This window comes from Oncorhynchus clarkii, chromosome 32 (assembly GCF_045791955.1).
Source record: "Oncorhynchus clarkii lewisi isolate Uvic-CL-2024 chromosome 32, UVic_Ocla_1.0, whole genome shotgun sequence".
In the NCBI taxonomy this organism is placed as follows: domain Eukaryota; kingdom Metazoa; phylum Chordata; class Actinopteri; order Salmoniformes; family Salmonidae; genus Oncorhynchus; species Oncorhynchus clarkii.
This window is the reverse complement of record NC_092178.1, coordinates 3,418,226-3,443,798: the sequence shown is the minus strand read 5'-3', so window position 1 is coordinate 3,443,798 and position 25,573 is coordinate 3,418,226. Positions and strand designations below refer to the sequence as shown.

Genomic DNA, 25,573 nt, shown 5'->3' with positions numbered 1-25,573 from the left:
TCAAGGGTAATGTCAGGAATATTGTTGCTATTTTTGTTGCTATTTTCACTGTTACAATTATCGGCGCACTTGCTGCCGTTGGCACGAAAGGGGCTGGGTTTGAATGAATGAACAAGTTGTGGGTGTGTCAAAGCTTGGCCAATCAGAACGCGCTCCATGGTGTTCACAGTCTTTTATGTCTTGGAATCAACTCCAATTCAAATGTTAGTCTGTTATAGTTTGTTAAATGGCAGAAACTAATTGACAAAAATGTAGCCATATATATTTGCTAAATACATTATGTTGAATCCATTTGCAGTCCACATTGTTCTAAATAATTTGATATCTTCAATATCTTCAATAGCATTTACACTGATGTAGGGTCTAGGTCTACTGTAAATTACATTATGGCCATGCCATAATTAATTATTGACAAAGGCCAAAAAAGAGAACAAATAAATATGTATCAAATCAAATCAAATGTTATTTGTCACATACACATGGTTAGCAGATGTTAATGCGAGTGTAGCGAAATGCTTGTGCTTCTAGTTCCGACAATGCAGTAATAATCAACGGGTAATCTAGCTAACAATTCCAAAACTACTACCTTATACACACAAGTGTAAAGGGATAAAGAATATGTACATAAAGATATATGAATGAGTGATGGTACAGAGTGGCATAGGCAAGATACAGTAGATGGTATTGAGTACAGTATATACATATGAGATGAGTATGTAAACAAAGTGGCATAGTTTAAAGTGGCTAGTGATACATGTATTACATAAAGATGCAGTAGATGATATAGAGTACAGTATATACATATACATATGAGATGAATAATGTAGAGTATGTAAACATTATATTAAGTAGCATTTTTTAAAGTGGCTAGTGATATATTTTACATCAATTCCCATTATTAAAGTTGCTGGAGTTGAGTCAGTGTGTTGGCAGCAGCCACTCAATGTTAGTGTGTATATATATATATATATCAAATTCTAAACAAACTGAAACAGCAACTTATTTTAAAAAGGATATGTCACACTTACAAGCACCATCATTTATCCCCATGGCCATAGTTAAAACAACGAAGATCCAGACTTTTTCACAGTAGCTGGACAAAGATCCACTACAAAGAGAAAGGGAGAATGTCCACCGTTATACTGCCTCCTTCGGAACGTATTCAGTCCCCTTGACTTTTTCCACATTTTTTTATACATTACGGACTTATACCTAAATGGATTAAATAAAAAATACTCAGCAATCTACATCATAATGCCAGAGTTACAGTGGGGCAAAAAAGTATTTAGTCAGCCACCAATTGTGCAAGTTCTCCCACTTAAAAAGATGAGAGAGGCCTGTAATTTTCATCATAGGTACACTTCAGCTATGACAGACAAAATTAATTGTAGGATTTTTTATGAATTTATTTGCAAATTATGGTGGAAAATAAGTATTTGGTCACCTACAGACAAGCAAGATTTCTGGCTCTCACAGACCTGTAACTTCTTCTTTAAGAGGCTCCTCTGTCCTCCACTCGTTACCTGTATTAATGGCACCTGTTTGAACTTGTTATCAGTATAAAAGACACCTGTCCACAACCTCAAACAGTCACACTCCAAACTCCACTATGGCCAAGACCAAAGAACTGTCAAAGGACACCAGAAACAAAATTGTAGACCTGCACCAGCCTGGGAAGACTGAATCTGCAATAGGTAAGCAGCTTGGTTTGAAGAAATCAACTGTGGGAGCAATTATTATGAAATGGAAGACATACAAGACCACTGTTAATCTCCCTCGATCTGGGGCTCCACGCAAGATCTCACCCCATGGGGTCAAAATGATCACAAGAACAGTGAGCAAAAATCCCAGACCCACACGGGGGGACCTAGTGAATGACCTGCAGAGAGCTGGGACCAAAGTAACAAAGCCTACCATCAGTAACACACTACGCCGCCAGGGACTCAAATCCTGCAGTGCCAGACGTGTCCCCCTGCTTAAGCCAGTACATGTCCAGGCCTGTCTGAAGTTTGCTAGAGAGCATTTGGAGGATCCAGAAGAATATTGGGAGAATGTCATATGGTCAGATGAAACCAAAATATAACTTTTTGGTAAAAACTAAACTTGTCGTGTTTGGAGGACAAAGAATTCTGAGTTGCATCCAAAGAACATCATACCTACTGTGAAGCATGGGGGTGGAAACATCATGCTTTGGGGCTGTTTTTCTGCAAAGGGACCAGGACGACTGATCCGTGTAAAGGAAAGAATGAATGGGGCCATGTATCATGAGATTTTGAGTAAAAACCTCCTTCCATCAGCAAGGGCATTGAAGATGAAACGTGACTGGGTCTTTCAGCATGACAATGATCCCAAACACACCGCCCGGGTAATGAAGGAGTGGCTTCGTAAGAAGAATTTCAAGGTCCTGGAGTGGCCTAGCCAGTCTCCAGATCTCAACCCCATAGAACATCTTTGGAGGGAGTTGAAAGTCTGTGTTGCCCAGCAACAGCCCCAAATCATCACTGCTCTAGAGGAGATCTGCATGGAGGAATGGGCCAAAATACCAGCAACAGTGTGTGAAAACCTTGTGAAGACTTACAGAAAACGTTTGACCTCTGTCATTGCCAACAAAGGGTATATAACAAAGTATTGAGATTAACTTTTGTTATTGGCCAAATACTTATTTTCCACCATAATTTGCAAATAAATTCACTAAAAATCCTACAATGTGATTTTCTAGATTTTTTTTAAGTAATTTTGTCCGTCATAGTTGAAGTATACCTATGATGAAAATTACAGGCCTCTCATCTTTTTAAGTGGGAGAACTTGCACAATTGGTGACTGAGTAAATACTTTTTTGCCCCACTGTAACTGTATCAGATATCAAGGTAGGTAGGCAGGGGTCGATAATCCAGAGTAGGAGGTGCAGGCAGAGTGGTAAGGTACAGGCTCAGGACAGCCAAGGGTCACAAACCAGGACGAGAAAAGAGAGACTGGGTAAAAGCACGAGCTGAGACAAAACTGCTGGTTGACTTGACAAACAAGACGAACAGGCAACAGACAAACAGAGAACACAGGTATAAATACCCAGGGGATAATGGGGAAGATGGGTGACATCTGGAGGGGGGTGTTGACAATCACAAAGACAGGTGAAACAGATCAGGGTGTGACAAAAATGAAAACAGGTTTTTAGAAATATTTGAACATGTATTAAAAATATAAAACAGAAATACCTTACATAAGTATTCAGCACCTTTGAAAAGATACTAAAAATTGAGCTCAGGTGCATCCTGGTTCTATTGATCATCCTTGAGATGTTTCTACAACTTGACTAAAGTCCACCTGTGGTAAATCCAATTGATTGGACATGATTTGGAAAGGCACACACTTGTCTATATAAGGTCCCACAGTTGACAGTGCACGTCAGAGCAAAAACCAAGCCATGAGGTCGAAGGAATTGTCCGTAGAGTTCCATAGAGTTCCGAGACAGAATCGTGTCGAGGCACACATCTGGGGAAGGGTACCAAAACATTTCTGCAGCATTGAAGGTCCCCAAGAACACAGTGGCCTCCGTCATTCTTAAATGGAAGATGTTTGGAACCACCAAGACTATTCCTAGAGCTGGCCGCCCGGACAAACTGAGCAACCGTGGGAGAAGGGCCCTTGGTCAGTGAGATGACCAAGAACCCGAAGCATGGTGGTGGCAGCATCCCTACGGTGAAGCATGGTGGTGGCAGCATCCCTACGGTGAAGCATGGTGGTGGCAGGGACTGGGAGACTAGTCAGGATCAAGGTGAAGATGAATGGAGCGAAGTACAGAGAGATCCTTGATGAAAACCTGCTCCAGAGCGCTCAGGACCTCAGGCTGGGGTGAAGGTACACCTTCCAAAAGGACAACGACCCTAAGCACACAGCCAAAACAACAAAGTAGTGGCTTCGGGACAATTCTCTGAATTTCCTTGAGGGGCCCAGCCAGAGCCCGGACTTGAACCCGATCGAACATTCCTGGAGAGACCTGAAAATTGCTTTGCAGCAACGCTCCCCATCCAACCTGACAGAGCTTGAGATAATCTGTATTGACATGTGCCAAGCTTGTAGCGTCATACCTTATACTTGAGGCTGTAATCGCTGCCAAAGGTGTTTAAACAAAGTACTGAGTAAAGGGTCTGAATACTTATGAAAATGTAATATTTGATTTTTTTTATTTTTATAAATGAGCAAACATGTCTAAAAAACTGTTTTTTGTTTGTTGTTGTGTGGTATTGTGTATCAATAGGTAAACAAATATGTTTTAATGTTTCTGAAATACAAAGTATACAGGCACCAGAAGCACAATAGTCTACCCTTGTTCCATGTTCATATGGTCAATGTGCGACGGCTGGATAGGCTGAGTTTCTTCTGTCACAATTCATACCATAACCAACTATGTTACTGATGGTCTGTTTTGATTGGTCTTCAATATCCCTATCAGACTGGTCAAAATATTCATATCAGACTGGTCTAAATATTCCAATCAGACTGGTCTTAATATTCCTATCAGTCTGGTCTTAATATTCCTATGAGACTGGTCTTAATATTCCTATCAGGCTGGTCTTAATATTCCTATCAGGCTGGTCTTAATATTCCTATCAGACTGGTCTTAATATTCCTATCAGACTCGTCTTAATATTCATATCAGACTCGTCTTAATATTAATATTCCTATCAGACTGGTCTTAACTATTCCTATCAGACTGGTCTTAATATTAATATTCCTATCAGACTGGTCTTAATATTCCCATCAGACTGGTCTTAATATTTCTATCAGACTGGTCTTAATATTCCTATCAGACTGGTCTTAATATTAATATTCCTATCAGACTGGTCTTAATATTCCCATCAGACTGGTCTTAATATTCCCATCAGACTGGTCTTAATATTCCTATCAGACTGGTCTTAATATTAATATTCCTATCAGACTGGTCTTAATATTCCCATCAGACTGGTCTTAATATTCCTATCAGACTGGTCTTAATATTAATATTCCTATCAGACTGGTCTTAATATTCCCATCAGACTGGTCTTAATATTCCCATCAGACTGGTCTTAATATTCCTATCAGACTGGTCTTAATATTAATATTCCTATCAGACTGGTCTTAATATTCCCATCAGACTGGTCTTAATATTCCCATCAGACTGGTCTTAATATCCCTATCAGACTGGTCTTAATATTCCCATCAGACTGGTCTTAATATTCCCATCAGACTGGTCTTCATATTCCCATCAGACTGGTCTTAATATTAATATTCCTATCAGACTGGTCTTAACAATTCCTATCAGACTGGTCTTAACAATTCCTATCAGACTGGTCTTAATATTCCTATCAGACTGGTCTTAATATTAATATTCCTATCAGACTGGTCTTAACAATTCCTATCAGACTGGTCTTAACAATTCCTATCAGACTGGTCTTAACAATTCCTAGCAGACTGGTCTTAACTATTCCTATCAGACTGGTCTTAATATTCCTATCAGACTGGTCTTAATATTAATATTCCTATCAGACTGGTCTTAACAATTCCTATCAGACTGGTCTTAATATTCCTAGCAGACTGGTCTTAATATTAATATTCCTATCAGACTGGTCTTAACAATTCCTATCAGACTGGTCTTAACTATTCCTATCAGACTGGTCTTTATATTCCTATCAGACTGGTCTTTAATATTAATATTCCTATCAGACTGGTCTTTAATATTAATATTTATTTCAGACTGGTCTTTATATTCCTATCAGACTGGTCTTTAATATTAATATTCCTATCAGACTGGTCTTTAATATTAATATTTCTATCAGACTGGTCTTTAATATTAATATTTCTATCAGACTGGTCTTTATATTCCTATCAGACTGGTCTTTAATATTAATATTCCTATCAGACTGGTCTTTATAGTCCTATCAGACTGGTCTTTATATTCCTATCAGACTGGTCTTTATAATCCTATCAGACTGGTCTTAATATTCCTATCAGACTGGTCTAAATATTCCTATCAGACTGGTCTTTATATTCCTATCAGACTGGTCTTTATATTCCTATCAGACTGGTCTTTATATTCCTATCAGACTGGTCTTTATATTCCTATCAGACTGGTCTTAATATTCCTATCAGACTGGTCTTAATATTCCTATCAGACTGGTCTTAATATACATATCAGAATGGTCTTAATATTCCTATCAGACTGGTCTTTATATTCCTATCAGACTGGTCTTAATATTCCTATCAGACTGGTCTTAATATTCCTATCGGACTGGTCTTTATATTCCTATCGGACTGGTCTTTATATTCCTATCAGTCTGGTCTTAATATTCCTATCAGACTGGTCTTTATATTCCTATCAGACTGGTCTTAATATTCATATCAGACTGGTCTTAATATTCATATCAGACTGGTCTTAATATTCCTGTCAGACTGGTCTTTATATTCCTATCAGACTAGTCTTTATATTTCCCATCAGACTGGTCTTAATATTCCTATCAGACTGGTCTTAATATTAATATTCCTATCAGACTGGTCTTAATATTCCCATCAGACTGGTCTTAATATTCCCATCAGACTGGTCTTAATATTCCTATCAGACTGGTCTTAATATTAATATTCCTATCAGACTGGTCTTAATATTCCCATCAGACTGGTCTTAATATTCCCATCAGACTGGTCTTAATATCCCTATCAGACTGGTCTTAATATTCCCATCAGACTGGTCTTAATATTCCCATCAGACTGGTCTTCATATTCCCATCAGACTGGTCTTAATATTAATATTCCTATCAGACTGGTCTTAACAATTCCTATCAGACTGGTCTTAACAATTCCTATCAGACTGGTCTTAATATTCCTATCAGACTGGTCTTAATATTAATATTCCTATCAGACTGGTCTTAACAATTCCTATCAGACTGGTCTTAACAATTCCTATCAGACTGGTCTTAACAATTCCTAGCAGACTGGTCTTAACTATTCCTATCAGACTGGTCTTAATATTCCTATCAGACTGGTCTTAATATTAATATTCCTATCAGACTGGTCTTAACAATTCCTATCAGACTGGTCTTAATATTCCTAGCAGACTGGTCTTAATATTAATATTCCTATCAGACTGGTCTTAACAATTCCTATCAGACTGGTCTTAACTATTCCTATCAGACTGGTCTTTATATTCCTATCAGACTGGTCTTTAATATTAATATTCCTATCAGACTGGTCTTTAATATTAATATTTATATCAGACTGGTCTTTATATTCCTATCAGACTGGTCTTTAATATTAATATTCCTATCAGACTGGTCTTTAATATTAATATTTCTATCAGACTGGTCTTTAATATTAATATTTCTATCAGACTGGTCTTTATATTCCTATCAGACTGGTCTTTAATATTAATATTCCTATCAGACTGGTCTTTATAGTCCTATCAGACTGGTCTTTATATTCCTATCAGACTGGTCTTTATAATCCTATCAGACTGGTCTTAATATTCCTATCAGACTGGTCTAAATATTCCTATCAGACTGGTCTTTATATTCCTATCAGACTGGTCTTTATATTCCTATCAGACTGGTCTTTATATTCCTATCAGACTGGTCTTTATATTCCTATCAGACTGGTCTTAATATTCCTATCAGACTGGTCTTAATATTCCTATCAGACTGGTCTTAATATACATATCAGAATGGTCTTAATATTCCTATCAGACTGGTCTTTATATTCCTATCAGACTGGTCTTAATATTCCTATCAGACTGGTCTTAATATTCCTATCGGACTGGTCTTTATATTCCTATCGGACTGGTCTTTATATTCCTATCAGTCTGGTCTTAATATTCCTATCAGACTGGTCTTTATATTCCTATCAGACTGGTCTTAATATTCATATCAGACTGGTCTTAATATTCATATCAGACTGGTCTTAATATTCCTGTCAGACTGGTCTTTATATTCCTATCAGACTAGTCTTTATATTTCCCATCAGACTGGTCTTAATATTCCTATCAGACTGGTCTTAATATTAATATTCCTATCAGACTGGTCTTTATATTCCTATCAGACTGGTCTTAATATTAATATTCCTATCAGACTGGTCTTTATATTCCTATCTGACTGGTCTTAATATTAATATCAGACTGGTCTTAATATTAATATTCCTATCAGACTGGTCTTTATATTCCTATCAGACTGGTCTTAATATTAATATTCCTATCAGACTGGTCTTTATATTCCTATCAGACTGGTCTTAATATTAATATTCCTATCAGACTGGTCTTTATATTCCTATCAGACTGGTCTTTATATTCCTATCAGACTGGTCTTTATATTCCTATCAGACTGGTCTTTATATTCCTATCAGACTGGTCTTAATATTAATATTCCTATCAGACTGGTCTTTATATTCCTATCAGACTGGTCTTTATATTCCTATCAGACTGGTCTTAATATTCCTATCAGACTGGTCTTTATATTCCTATCAGACTGGTCTTAATATTCCTATCAGACTGGTCTAAATACTCCTATCAGACTGGTCTTAGAGGGAAAGGTTGAGAGGCATGCATCCTCTGAAACAGGACTCTGCCGAACCATTTTTTACACAACAAAAATTGCAAACTAACTTTTGACACTCTTTAATTAACGCCAGACGAAGATAGAGCAATTAAGATTGAAGTGTAGTTTGGCACAAAGGCACAAGGTCTTTGATCATTTAATAGTGACTGAAAATACAAATGTTTATTAACCAACAAAAACTATAAGCTGTTGTTGAGATATGAAATAATCAATTTGTGTTTGTGAGAATGATGAGTGTGTTCGTCAGATATTTTAATAAACAATCCATCTAAATATCCCTCAAATGACTTCCCCCTTGCAGTGAAGACTGCACACATCTATGTCATACCATCGAACCCCAGGAAGAGTAGTTGCTACGCCTGCTGTAGCTGCTGTGGATCCTGATAAACCATTAAATACTAACGCTATCTAATTTGGATATCAGCAGTTCATTGTGCCCACTCTGAATGTACCACAATGTACCACCCATACAAAGTCTAGAAGTAGATATATTATATTCATTCACATCACATTCAATGTTTTTAAATGAAATATTAGTTTACTGCGGAAGCCGTACGCTGCCTACGGAATCCATGCAGGAAATCAAGGGACGTCGGGGGGGCAAAATGTAGCTGGTGTGCAGAGGAGAGTGAAGCTATAAACGTACAGAGTTACCGCACAGGACAGAATCACAAGATAAAGTGATAGTATGATCTCCGTCCTGTTGTGTTTCCCCAACGGGATTGTAGGAACCAGACAGTGTTAACAACTAATACATAACCGTCTCTCAGTGGATCTTATGACAGAGGAACCAGACAGTGTTGTAGGCTGATACAGTATCATGCCAAAGCTGTGTGTGTGTGTGTGTGTGTGTGTGTGTGTGTGTGTGTGTGTGTGTGTGTGTGTGTGTGTGTGTGTGTGTATGATCTCTACAGTACTGATTAAACAGGGAACCTGACTACATTATCCTCTGGTCTCTACCGTACTGATTAAACAGGGAACCTGACTGTACATTATCCTCTGGTCTCTACAGTACTGACTGTACATTATCCTCTGGTCTCTACAGTACTGATTAAACAGGGAACCTGACTGCACATTATCCTCTGGTCTCTACAATCCTGATTAAACAGGGAACCTGACTGTACATTATCCTCTGGTCTCTACAGTACTGATTAAACAGGGAACCTGACTGTACATTATCCTCTGGTCTCTACCGTACTGATTAAACAGGGAACCTGACTGTACATTATCCTCTGGTCTCTACAGTACTGACTGTACATTATCCTCTGGTCTCTACAGTACTGACTGTACATTATCCTCTGGTCTCTACAGTCCTGATTAAACAGGGAACCTGACTGTATATTATCCTCTGGTCTCTACAGTACTGACTGTACATTATCCTCTGGTCTCTACAATCCTGATTAAACAGGGAACCTGACTGTACATTATCCTCTGGTCTCTACAGTACTGATTAAACAGGGAACCTGACTGTACATTATCCTCTGGTCTCTACAGTACTGACTGTACATTATCCTCTGGTCTCTACAGTACTGATTAAACAGGGAACCTGACTGTACATTATCCTCTGGTCTCTACCGTACTGATTAAACAGGTAACCTGACTGTACATTATCATCTGGTCTCCACAGTACTGACTGTACATTATCCTCTGGTCTCTACAGTACTGATTAAACAGGGAACCTGACTGTACATTATCCTCTGGTCTCTACAATCCTGATTAAACAGGGAACCTGACAGTACATTATCCTCTGGTCTCTACAGTACTGATTAAACAGGTAACCCGACTGTACATTATCCTCTGGTCTCTACCGTACTGATTAAACAGGGAACCTGACTGTACATTATCCTCTGGTCTCTACAGTACTGACTGTACATTATCCTCTGGTCTCCACAGTGAAGAAGATGACAGAGCTGAAGTCCAGAGGAGTCAAGATGATGCCCAGTAAAGACAATCATCACAAGATATCAGTGTGTAAGTAGTGCTCCTCCTGGTTGTTGTTGTTGTTTGTACCAATATTCTAAGATAAATACACAACGCAGAAGACTAGAGGTCAAGAGGTCAAGAGGTCAAGAGGTCAAGAGTGGAAATAGTTGTTTGTCTGTAACCGGGAACTGATGATTCATGGGGACCTGATGATTCATGGGGACCTGATTATTCATGGGGACCTGATGATTCATGGGGGCCTGATGATTCATGGGGGGGAACTGATTATTCATGGGGGGGACCTGATGATTCATGGGGACCTGATGATTCATGGGGACCTGATGATTCATGGGGACCTGATGATTCATGGGGACCTGATGATTCATGGGGGAACTGATGATTCATGGGGGAACTGATGATTCATGGGGAACTGCTGATTCATGGGGGGGAACTGATTATTCATGGGGGGGGAACTGATGATTCATGGGGGGGAACTGATGACTCATGGGGGGGGAACTGATGACTCATGGAGCGGGGACATGGGAGGGGTTACAGTCCGAGACTCATAGCTACATGTGGCAAGTTATCATTGGTCCAAATTGTCTATACTTTGAGCCTGAAACGGGATACTTGGTATTTTGCCATTTGCCCAATTTTATTGCAAATAATTCTAATTGGTTAACCACAGGCTGGGCTTGGGTATAAACTACATCCTGCCTCTTTGTTCTGTGGAGAGAATCACTGAGGACAGGGGAGAATAAACATCTACCATCTACTTTCCAGCATAACAACTATGATACGTTGTCTTTGAATAAAGATATTGTTCTCCCCCTGATTTGCTTTGGGTTCTGTATTATTAAACAATAACATCAACTGCTAACGATAGTCTTATTACCATACCTATACGTGTGGAAGTAGAGTTCCCAGTTGTTGTACACTTGTTGATGTACACCTTTCGAATTCTATTCTACAACCAGTTTTTTCTACAAAGTCACACAACGGGTTCCTCTCTCTGTCCCCAGTGGTGGAACGGGACAGATGAGAGGGATAAATTATTGTCTAAAACAGAGGGAGGGATACATGAGTGTAGAAACAGAGGGAAGAGATTAGAAGGTTTGTAAAGAATCGGTGTGTAGCGGGTCGGACGAAGTCAGGCGCAGAACACAGAACTGAGTAAAAATTTAACTTTACTCAAAATAAAACAACAATAAATTCCCCACTGGGAAACACATCAGCTCACAGAAGTACTGACCACTTCACAACAAATAAACACGCACAACAACCATGGGGGAAAACAGAGAGTTAAATAATGAACATGTCATTTGGGGGGAATTGAAAACAGGTGTGTAAAACAAAAGACAAAACAAATGGAAAATGAAAAGTGGATCGCCGATGGCTAGAAGACCGGTGACGTTGACCGCCCGAGCAAGGAGAGGGACCGACTTCGGCGGAAGTCGTGACAAGGTTAAGGGTACAGGTGGTGTTGAAGTGTGTCCCGAACAGCACGTTATTCCCTACGTATTGCACTAAGTGCTCTGTGGGCCCCTGGTCAAATGTAGAGCAGCATCTGGAGAATAAGCTGCGATTTGTGACCATTGTTTTAGCGAGTGAGTAAATATGCAGAGAGAGTAATGGACGACAGCAGTAACTGCATGGCCTGCCCTTTTCTCCGTGGCTCAGTGGCAGTCAGCGAGAGCACGGTGTGTTCCAAATAGTACCCAATTCACTATTAAGTGCACTACTTTTGACTTGTGTTGTTTGAAGGTATTACACTACGTAGGGGATAGGGTGCCAGAATAGGGTGCCAGAATAGGGTGCCAGTCTTCATTATCTTCAGTCCACTGAGTCTTGATGTACATTTTCTAACACCTTCATCAGGAGAAGACTGAGGGAGGCAGTGAAGGGGAGGGGAGAGGCTCTCTGCCCTTTTGTTCTATGTGTTTACATCTTCCTCCCACCCTTGTCTTCCTCTTTCACCTCTTCCTCCCACCCTTGTCTTCCTCTTTCACATCTTCCTCCCACCCTTGTCTTCCTCTTTCACATCTTCCTCCCACCCTTGTCTTCCTCTTTCACCTCTTCCTCCACTTCCTTGTCTTCCTCTTTCTCCCACCCTTGTCTTCCTATTTCACCTCTTCCTCCCTCCCTCGTCTTCCTCTTTCACCTCTTCCTCCCAACCTCGTCTTCCTCTTTCACCTCTTCCTCCCACCCTCGACTTCCTCTTTCACCTCTTCCTCCCAACCTCATTTTCCTCTTTCACATCTTCCTCTCAACCTCGTCTTCCTCTTTCACCTCTTCCTCCCACCCTCGTCTTCCTCTTTCACCTCTTCCTCCCAACCTCGTTTTCCTCTTTCACCTCTTCCTCCCAACCTCATCTTCCTCTTTCACCTCTTCCTCCCACCCTCGTCTTCCTCTTTCACATCTTCCTCCTACCATTGTCTTCCTCTTTCACCTCTTCCTCCCACCCTTGTCTTCCTCTTTCACATCTTCCTCCCACTATCGTCTTCTTCTTTCACCTTTTCCTATTTTCTGCTGTGAAGTTTCTTTCTCCTTTAACTTAACCTCAACAAGTCCCTCCCCCTATTCCTCTTTTCTACCTCCATCCCCTCATACCCATCTCATCTAGTCTTCTACACATCACCTCATGCCCATCTCCTCTAGTCCTCCACCTCATCAGCTCCTACCCATCTCCTCTAGTCCTCCACCTCATCAGCTCCTACCCATCTCCTCTAGTCCTCTACCTCCATCACCTCATACCCATCTCCTCTATTCCTCTACCTCCATCACCTCATACCCATCTCCTCTAGTCCTCTTCCTCCATCACCTCATACCCATCTCCTCTAGTCCTCCACCTCCATCACCTCATGCCCATCTCCTCTAGTCCTCTACCTCCATCACGTCATACCCATCTCCTCTAGTCCTCCACCTCCATCACCTCATACCCATCTCCTCTAGTCCTCCACCTCCATCACCTCATACCCATCTCCTCTAGTCCTCTACCTCCATCACCTCATACCCATCTCCTCTAGTCATCTACCTCATACTCATCTCCTCTAGTCCTCTACCTCCATCACCTCATGCCCATCTCCTCTAGTCCTCCACCTCCATCACCTCATACCCATCTCCTCCTTCGTCCTTCTCCTCTTTATTTTCATTCTCATTCTTCTCTCCTCCACCTCTTCCTCTCTCCGTCCTGCTGCCGTGGTTACCGACCAGTTTTTCGTTCCCCTAACGATGACAAGCCTGGCCTTTTCTCCCTCATCAATATTCAGAGCCGCCCAGAGTCTCGGCTAATCAGCCGGTGTCACATTGGCTTTGGCCCTGCCTGTCGGGCCTTTGACCCCGCCCTGTCTGTTAAGGGGCCTGCCGGGGTTGGCTGGCTCACCGACCCTGTGTCACTTCCCCTTCCTGTCTCAATCAGTTGATATGTTTTAGCAGGATGCTGTCGTATGGGAGGAAAGGATATTTTGAACTAAAAACAAAAATAAAATGATACTGTTGATTATGATGAGGGCCAGAGGCAGGGAGAGTGCACAGGGAATATAATTACATAACCTTACAGAATTTATTAGGAATATTATGGCTAAATAATACAATAACGTTTTTTGCTGAACCAGTAATAAAGACATTTTTAAATTATAAATAAATTATAAATAAATACATCATTTTGAAATGTAATTATCTGTCACTTATTAACAGCGTGGCATATTTCTCTGATAAACACTAGCAGCCAGAAGTCTCTCAGGAGACAATGGCATCACGTCACAAACATTCAAATCACACCAAATATGGTTTAACCTACCTGTTCATATTACCTCAATTACCTCGACTAAACCTGTACCCCTGTATTTAGCCTCCACATTGACTCTGTACCGTAATACCCTGTATATAGCCTCTACATTGACTCTGTACCAGTACCCCTGTATATAGCCTCCACATTGACTCTGTACCGGTACCCCCTGTATATAGCCTCCACATTGACTCTGTACCAGTACCCCCTGTATATAGCCTCCACATTGACTCTGTACCAGTACCCCTGTATATAGCCTCCATATTGACTCTGTACCGTAATACCCTGTATATAGCCTCCACATTGACTCTGTACCGTAATACCATGTATATAGCCTCCACATTGACTCTGTACCGGTATCCCCTGTAAATGGCCTCCACATTGACTCTGTACCGTAACACCCTGTATATAGCCTCCACATTGACTCTGTACTGTAATACCCTGTATATAGCCTCCACAATGACTCTGTACCGTAACACCCTGTATATAGTCTCCACATTGACTCTGTACTGGTACCCCCTGTATATAGCCTCCACATTGACTCTGTACCGGTACCCCCTGTATATAGCCTCCACATTGACTCTGTACCGGTACCCCCTGTAAATAGCCTCCACATTGACTCTGTACCGGTATCCCCTGTATATAGTCTCCACATTGACTCTGTACCGGTACCCCCTGTAAATAGCCTCCACATTGACTCTGTACCGGTATCCCCTGTATATAGCCTCCACATTGACTCTGTACGGTACACCCTGTATATAGCCTCCACATTGACTCTGTATCGGTACCCCCTGTATATAGCCTCCACATTGACTCTGTACCAGTACCCCTGTATATAGCCTCCATATTGACTCTGTACCGTAATACCCTGTATATAGCCTCTACATTGACTCTGCACCAGTACCCCTGTATATAGCCTCCACATTGACTCTGTACCGTAATACCATGTATATAGCCTCCACATTGACTCTGTACCGGTATCCCCTGTAAATGGCCTCCACATTGACTCTGTACCGTAACACCCTGTATATAGCCTCCACATTGACTCTGTACTGTAATACCCTGTATATAGCCTCCACAATGACTCTGTACCGTAACACCCTGTATATAGTCTCCACATTGACTCTGTACTGTATATAGCCTCCACATTGACTCTGTACCGGTACCCCCTGTATATAGCCTCCACATTGACTCTGTACCGGTACCCCCTGTAAATAGCCTCCACATTGACTCTGTACCGGTATCCCCTGTATATAGTCTCCACATTGACTCTGTACCGGTACCCCCTGTAAATAGCCTCCACATTGACTCTGTACCGGTATCCCCTGTATATAGCCTCCACATTGACTCTGTACGGTACACCCTGTATATAGCCTCCACATTGACTCTGTATCGGTACCCCCTGTATATAGCCTCCACATTGACTCTGTACCAGTACCCCTGTATATAGCCTCCATATTGACTCTGTACCATAATACCCTGTATATAGCCTCTACATTGACTCTGCACCAGTACCCCTGTATATAGCCTCCACATTGACTCTGTACCGTAATACCATGTATATAGCCTCCACAATGACTCTGTACCGTAACACCCTGTATATAGTCTCCACATTGACTCTGTACTGGTACCCCCTGTATATAGCCTCCACATTGACTCTGTACCGTAACACCCTGTATATAGCCTCCACATTGACTCTGTACTGTAATACCCTGTATATAGCCTCCACAATGACTCTGTACCGTAACACCCTGTATATAGTCTCCACATTGACTCTGTACTGGTACCCCCTGTATATAGCCTCCACATTGACTCTGTACCGGTACCCCCTGTATATAGCCTCCACATTGACTCTGTACCGGTACCCCCTGTAAATAGCCTCCACATTGACTCTGTACCGGTATCCCCTGTATATAGTCTCCACATTGACTCTGTACCGGTACCCCCTGTAAATAGCCTCCACATTGACTCTGTACCGGTATCCCCTGTATATAGCCTCCACATTGACTCTGTACGGTACACCCTGTATATAGCCTCCACATTGACTCTGTATCGGTACCCCCTGTATATAGCCTCCACATTGACTCTGTACCAGTACCCCTGTATATAGCCTCCATATTGACTCTGTACCGTAATACCCTGTATATAGCCTCTACATTGACTCTGCACCAGTACCCCTGTATATAGCCTCCACATTGACTCTGTACCGTAATACCATGTATATAGCCTCCACATTGACTCTGTACCGGTATCCCCTGTAAATGGCCTCCACATTGACTCTGTACCGTAACACCCTGTATATAGCCTCCACATTGACTCTGTACTGTAATACCCTGTATATAGCCTCCACAATGACTCTGTACCGTAACACCCTGTATATAGTCTCCACATTGACTCTGTACTGTATATAGCCTCCACATTGACTCTGTACCGGTACCCCCTGTATATAGCCTCCACATTGACTCTGTACCGGTACCCCCTGTAAATAGCCTCCACATTGACTCTGTACCGGTATCCCCTGTATATAGTCTCCACATTGACTCTGTACCGGTACCCCCTGTAAATAGCCTCCACATTGACTCTGTACCGGTATCCCCTGTATATAGCCTCCACATTGACTCTGTACGGTACACCCTGTATATAGCCTCCACATTGACTCTGTATCGGTACCCCCTGTATATAGCCTCCACATTGACTCTGTACCAGTACCCCTGTATATAGCCTCCATATTGACTCTGTACCGTAATACCCTGTATATAGCCTCTACATTGACTCTGTACCAGTACCCCTGTATATAGCCTCCACATTGACTCTGTACCGTAATACCCTGTATATAGCCTCCACATTGACTCTGTACCGGTATCCCCTGTAAATGGCCTCCACATTGACTCTGTACCGTAACACCCTGTATATAGCCTCCACATTGCCTCTTTACTGTAATACCCTGTATGTAGCCTCCACAATGACTCTGTACCGTAACACCCTGTATATAGTCTCCACATTGACTCTGTACTGGTACCCCCTGTATATAGCCTCCACATTGACTCTGTACCGGTACCCCCTGTATATAGCCTCCACATTGACTCTGTACCGGTACCCCCTGTAAATAGCCTCCACATTGACTCTGTACCGGTATCCCCTGTATATAGTCTCCACATTGACTCTGTACCGGTATCCCCTGTATATAGCCTCCACATTGACTCTGTACGGTACACCCTGTATATAGCCTCCACATTGACTCTGTATCGGTACCATCTGTATATAGCCTCCACATTGACTCTGTACCGGTACCCCCTGTATATAGCCTCCACATTGACTCTGTACCGGTATCCCCTGTATATAGCCTCCACATTGACTCTGTACCGGTACCCCCTGTAAATACCCTCCACACTGACTCTGTACCGGTCCCCCCTGTATATAGCCTCCACATTGACTCTATACCTTAACACCCTGTATATAGCCTCCACATTGACTCTGTACCGTAATACCCTGTATATAGACTCCACATTGACTCTGTACCGTAATACCCTGTATATAGCCTCCACATTGACTCTGTACCGTAACACCCTGTATATAGTCTCCACATTGACTCTGTACCGTAACAACTTGTATATAGTCTCCACATTGACTCTGTACCAGTATCCCCTGTATATAGCCTCCACATTGACTCTGTACGGTACACCCTGTATATAGCCTCCACATTGACTCTGTATCGGTACCCCTTGTATATAGCCTCCACATTGACTCTGTACCGGTACCCCCTGTATATAGCCTCCACATTGACTCTGTACCGGTATCCCCTGTATATAGCCTCCACATTGACTCTGTACGGTACACCCTGTATATAGCCTCCACATTGACTCTGTATCGGTACCCCCTGTATATAGCCTCCACATTGACTCTGTACCGTAATACCCTGTATATAGTCTCCACATTGACTCTGTACCGGTACCTCCTGTATATAGCCTACACATTGACTCTGTACCGTAATACCCTGTATATAGCCTCCATGTTGACTCTGTACCGTAACACCCTGTATATAGCCTCCATGTTGACTCTGTACCGGTACCCCCCTGTATATAGTCTCCACATTGACTCTGTACTGGTACCCCCTGTATATAGCCTCCACATTGACTCTGTACCGGTACCCCCTGTATATAGCCTCCACATTGACTCTGTACCGGTACCCCCTGTATATAGCCTCCACATTGACTCTGTACCGGTATCCCCTGTATATAGCCTCCACATTGACTCTGTACCAGTACCCCCTGTAAATAGCCACATTGACTCAGTACCGTAAAACCCTGTATATAGTCTCCACATTGACTCTGTACCGGTATCCCCTGTATATAGTCTCCACATTGACTCTGTACCGGTACCCCCTGGAAATAGCCTCCACAATGACTCTGTACCGGTATCCCCTGTATATAGCCTCCACATTGACTCTGTACGGTACACCCTGTATATAGCCTCCACATTGACTCTGTATCGGTACCCCCTGTATATAGCCTCCACATTGACTCTGTACCGGTACCCCCTGTATATAGCCTCCACATTGACTCTGTACCGGTATCCCCTGTATATAGCCTCCACATTGACTCTGTACGGTACACCCTGTATATAGCCTCCACATTGACTCTGTATCGGTACCCCCTGTATATAGCCTCCACATTGACTCTGTACCGTAATACCCTGTATATAGTCTCCACATTGACTCTGTACCGGTACCTCCTGTATATAGCCTACACATTGATTCTGTACCATAATACCCTGTATATAGCCTCCATGTTGACTCTGTACCGTAACACCCTGTATATAGCCTCCATGTTGACTCTGTACCGGTACCCCCCTGTATATAGTCTCCACATTGACTCTGTACTGGTACCCCCTGTATATAGCCTCCACATTGACTCTGTACCGGTACCCCCTGTATATAGCCTCCACATTGACTCTGTACCATAATACCCTGTATATAGTCTTCACATTGACTCTGTACCGGTACCTCCTGTATATAGCCTCCACATTGACTCTGTACCGTAATACCCTGTATATAGCCTCCACATTGACTCTGTACCGTAATACCCTGTATATAGCCTCCACATTGACTCTGTACCGTAACACCCTGTATATAGCCTCCACATTGACTCTGTACTGTAATACCCTGTATATAGCCTCCACATTGACTCTGTACCGTAATACCCTGTATATAGCCTCCACATTGACTCTGTACCGTAACACCCTGTATATAGCCTCCACATTGACTCTGTACTGTAATACCCTGTATATAGCCTCCACATTGACTCTGTACCGTAATACCCTGTATATAGCCTCCACATTGACTCTGTACCGGTACCCCCTGTAAATAGCCTCCACATTGACTCTGTACCGGTACCCCCTGTAAATAGCCTCCACACTGACTCTGTACCGGTCCCCCCTGTATATAGCCTCCACATTGACTCTATACCTTAACACCCTGTATATAGCCTCCACATTGACTCTGTACCGTAATACCCTGTATATAGACTCCACATTGACTCTGTACCGTAATACCCTGTATATAGCCTCCACATTGACTCTGTACCGTAACACCCTGTATATAGTCTCCACATTGACTCTGTACCGTAACAACTTGTATATAGTCTCCACATTGACTCTGTACCAGTATCCCCTGTATATAGCCTCCACATTGACTCTGTACCGTAAAACCCTGTATATAGCCTCCACATTGACTCTGTATCGGTACCCCTTGTATATAGCCTCCACATTGACTCTGTACCGGTACCCCTTGTATATAGCCTCCACATTGACTCTGTACCGGTATCCCCTGTATATAGCCTCCACATTGACTCTGTACGGTACACCCTGTATATAGCCTCCACATTGACTCTGTATCGGTACCCCCTGTATATAGCCTCCACATTGACTCTGTACCGTAATACCCTGTATATAGTCTCCACATTGACTCTGTACCGGTACCTCCTGTATATAGCCTACACATTGACTCTGTACCGTAATACCCTGTATATAGCCTCCATGTTGACTCTGTACCGTAACACCCTGTATATAGCCTCCATGTTGACTCTGTACCGGTACCCCCCTGTATATAGTCTCCACATTGACTCTGTACTGGTACCCCCTGTATATAGCCTCCACATTGACTCTGTACCGGTACCCCCTGTATATAGCCTCCACATTGACTCTGTACCGGTACCCCCTGTATTTAGCCTCCACATTGACTCTGTACCGGTATCCCCTGTATATAGCCTCCACATTGACTCTGTACCAGTACCCCCTGTAAATAGCCACATTGACTCAGTACCGTAAAACCCTGTATATAGTCTCCACATTGACTCTGTACCGGTATCCCCTGTATATATTCTCCACATTGACTCTGTACCGGTACCCCCTGGAAATAGCCTCCACAATGACTCTGTACCGGTATCCCCTGTATATAGCCTCCACATTGACTCTGTACGGTACACCCTGTATATAGCCTCCACATTGACTCTGTATCGGTACCCCCTGTATATAGCCTCCACATTGACTCTGTACCGGTACCCCCTGTATATAGCCTCCACATTGACTCTGTACCGGTATCCCCTGTATATAGCCTCCACATTGACTGTGTACGGTACACCCTGTATATAGCCTCCACATTGACTCTGTATCGGTACCCCCTGTATATAGCCTCCACATTGACTCTGTACCGTAATACCCTGTATATAGTCTCCACATTGACTCTTTACCGGTACCTCCTGTATATAGCCTACACATTGACTCTGTACCGTAATACCCTGTATATAGCCTCCATGTTGACTCTGTACCGTAACACCCTGTATATAGCCTCCACATTGACTCTGTACTGTAATACCCTGTATATAGCCTCCACATTGACTCTGTACCGTAACACCCTGTATACAGCCTCCACATTGACTCTGTACCGGTACCCCCTGTATATAGCCTCCACACTGACTCTGTACCGGTACCCCCTGTATATAGCCTCCACACTGACTCTGTACCGGTACCCCCTGTATATAGCCTCCACACTGACTCTGTACCGGTACCCCCTGTAAATAGCCTCCACATTGACTCTGTACCGTAATACCCTGTATATAGCCTCCACACTGACTCTGTACCGGTACCCCCTGTATATAGCCTCCACATTGACTCTGTACCGGTACCCCCTGTATATAGCCTCCACACTGACTCTGTACCGGTACCCCCTGTATATAGCCTCCACATTGACTCTGTACCGGTACCCCCTGTACATAGCCTCCACATTGACTATGTACCGGTACCCCCTGTATATAGCCTCCACAATGACTCTGTACCGGTACCCCCTGTATATAGCCTCCACATTGACTCTGTACCGGTACCCCCTGTATATAGCCTCCACATTGACTCTGTACCGGTATCCCCTGTATATAGCCTCCACATTGACTCTGTACGGTACACCCTGTATATAGCCTCCACATTGACTCTGTATCGGTACCCCCTGTATATAGCCTCCACATTGACTCTGTACCGTAATACCCTGTATATAGTCTCCACATTGACTCTGTACCGGTACCTCCTGTATATAGCCTACACATTGACTCTGTACCGTAATACCCTGTATATAGCCTCCATGTTGACTCTGTACCGTAACACCCTGTATATAGCCTCCATGTTGACTCTGTACCGGTACCCCCCTGTATATAGTCTCCACATTGACTCTGTACTGGTACCCCCTGTATATAGCCTCCACATTGACTCTGTACCGGTACCCCCTGTATATAGCCTCCACATTGACTCTGTACCATAATACCCTGTATATAGTCTCCACATTGACTCTGTACCGGTACCTCCTGTATATAGCCTCCACATTGACTCTGTACCGTAATACCCTGTATATAGCCTCCACATTGACTCTGTACCGTAATACCCTGTATATAGCCTCCACATTGACTCTGTACCGTAACACCCTGTATATAGCCTCCACATTGACTCTGTACTGTAATACCCTGTATATAGCCTCCACATTGACTCTGTACCGTAATACCCTGTATATAGCCTCCACATTGACTCTGTACCGTAACACCCTGCATATAGCCTCCACATTGACTCTGTACTGTAATACCCTGTATATAGCCTCCACATTGACTCTGTACCGTAATACCCTGTATATAGCCTCCACATTGACTCTGTACCGTAACACCCTGTATATAGCCTCCACATTGACTCTGTACAGTAATACCCTGTATATAGCCTCCACATTGACTCTGTACCGTAATACCCTGTATATAGCCTCCACATTGACTCTGTACCGTAACACCCTGTATATAGCCTCCACATTGACTCTGTACTGTAATACCCTGTATATAGCCTCCACATTGACTCTGTACCGTAACACCCTGTATATAGCCTCCACTTTGACTCTGTACTGTAATACCCTGTATATAGCCTCCACATTGACTCTGTACCGTAATACCCTGTATATAGCCTCCATATTGACTCTGTACCGTAACACCCTGTATATAGCCTCCACATTGACTCTGTACTGTAATACCCTGTATATAGCCTCCACATTGACTCTGTACCGTAATACCCTGTATATAGCCTCCACATTGACTCTGTACAGTAACACCCTGTATATAGCCTCCACATTGACTCTGTACTGTAATACCCTGTATATAGCCTCCACATTGACTCTGTACCGTAATACCCTGTATATAGCCTCCACATTGACTCTGTACTGTAATACCCTGTATATAGCCTCCACATTGACTCTGTATCGTAATACCCTGTATATAGCCTCCACATTGACTCTGTACCGTAATACCCTGTATATAGCCTTCGCATTGACTCTGTACCGGTACCCCCTGTATATAGCCTCCACATTGACTCTGTACCGTAATACCCTGTATATAAACTCCACATTGACTCTGTACTGTAATACCCTGTATATAGCCTCCACATTGACTCTGTACCGTAATACCCTGTATATAGCCTCCACATTGACTCTGTACCGGTACCCCCTGTATACAGCCTCCACATTGACTCTGTACCGGTACCCCCTGTATATAGCCTCCACACTGACTCTGTACCGGTACCCCCTGTATATAGCCTCCACACTGACTCTGTACCGGTACCCCCTGTATATAGCCTCCACACTGACTCTGTACCGGTACCCCCTGTAAATAGCCTCCACATTGACTCTGTACCGTAATACCCTGTATATAGCCTCCACACTGACTCTGTACCGGTACCCCCTGTATATAGCCTCCACACTGACTCTGTACCGGTACCCCCTGTATATAGCCTCCACATTGACTCTGTACCGGTACCCCCTGTATATAGCCTCCACACTGACTCTGTACCGGTACCCCCTGTATATAGCCTCCACATTGACTCTGTACCGGTACCCCCTGTATATAGCCTCCACATTGACTCTGTACCGGTACCCCCTGTACATAGCCTCCACATTGACTATGTACCGGTACCCCCTGTATATAGCCTCCACAATGACTCTGTACCGGTACCCCCTGTATTTAGCCTCCACATTGACTCTGTACCGGTACCCCCTGTATATAGCCTCCACATTGACTCTGTACCGGTACCCCCTGTATATAGCCTCCACATTGACTCTGTACCGGTACCCCCTGTATATAGCCTCCACACTGACTCTGTACTGTAACACCCTGTATATAGCCTCCACATTGACTCTGTACCGGTACCCCCTGTATATAGCCTCCACACTGACTCTGTACTGTAACACCCTGTATATAGCCTCCACATTGACTCTGTACCGGTACCCCCTGTATATAGCCTCCACACTGACTCTGTACTGTAACACCCTGTATATAGCCTCCACATTGACTCTGTACCGGTACCCCCTGTATATAGCCTCCACACTGACTCTGTACTGTAACACCCTGTATATAACCTCCACATTGACTCTGTACTGTAATACCCTGTATATAGCCTCCACATTGACTCTGTACCGGTACCCCCTGTATATAGCCTCCACACTGACTCTGTACTGTAACACCCTGTATATAGCCTCCACATTGACTCTGTACCGGTACCCCCTGTAAATAGCCTCCACATTGACTCTGTACCGTAATACCCTGTATATAGCCTCCACACTGACTCTGTACCGGTACCCCCTGTATATAGCCTCCACATTGACTCTGTACCGGTACCCCCTGTATATAGCCTCCACACTGACTCTGTACCGGTACCCCCTGTATATAGCCTCCACATTGACTCTGTACCGGTACCCCCTGTACATAGCCTCCACATTGACCATGTACCGGTACCCCCTGTATATAGCCTCCACAATGACTCTGTACCGGTACCCCCTGTATTTTGCCTCCACATTGACTCTGTACCGGTACCCCCTGTATATAGCCTCCACATTGACTCTGTACCGGTACCCCCTGTATATAGCCTCCACATTGACTCTGTACCGGTACCCCCTGTATATAGCCTCCACACTGACTCTGTACTGTAACACCCTGTATATAGCCTCCACATTGACTCTGTACCGGTACCCCCTGTATATAGCCTCCACACTGACTCTGTACTGTAACACCCTGTATATAGCCTCCACATTGACTCTGTACCGGTACCCCCTGTATATAGCCTCCACACTGACTCTGTACTGTAACACCCTGTATATAGCCTCCACATTGACTCTGTACCGGTACCCCCTGTATATAGCCTCCACACTGACTCTGTACTGTAACACCCTGTATATAGCCTCCACATTGACTCTGTACCGGTACCCCCTGTATATAGCCTCCACACTGACTCTGTACTGTAACACCCTGTATATAACCTCCACATTGACTCTGTACTGTAATACCCTGTATATAGCCTCCACATTGACTCTGTACCGTAACACCCTGTATATAGCCTCCACTTTGACTCTGTACTGTAATACCCTGTATATAGCCTCCATATTGACTCTGTACCGTAACACCCTGTATATAGCCTCCACATTGACTCTGTACTGTAATACCCTGTATATAGCCTCCACATTGACTCTGTACCGTAAAACCCTGTATATAGCCTCCACATTGACTCTGTACAGTAACACCCTGTATATAGCCTCCACATTGACTCTGTACTGTAATACCCTGTATATAGCCTCCACATTGACTCTGTACCGTAATACCCTGTATATAGCCTCCACATTGACTCTGTACCGTAATACCCTGTATATAGCCTCCACATTGACTCTGTACCGTAATACCCTGTATATAGCCTCCACATTGACTCTGTACCGTAATACCCTGTATATAAA

At 43.2% G+C, this 25,573-nt stretch overlaps 1 protein-coding gene across 1 annotated transcript in view; it reads left to right on the top strand.

Annotated features, from left to right (window-relative positions):
• Window positions 1–25,573, top strand: part of LOC139391626 (CUB and Sushi multiple domains 2) — a 772,990-nt gene that overhangs the window by 341,798 nt on the left and 405,619 nt on the right. Inside the window, exon 7 of the mRNA XM_071139005.1 lies at window positions 10,467–10,544. Within this exon, the coding sequence (XP_070995106.1) occupies window positions 10,467–10,544 (78 nt within the window). The remainder of the gene's footprint in view (window positions 1–10,466; window positions 10,545–25,573) is intronic.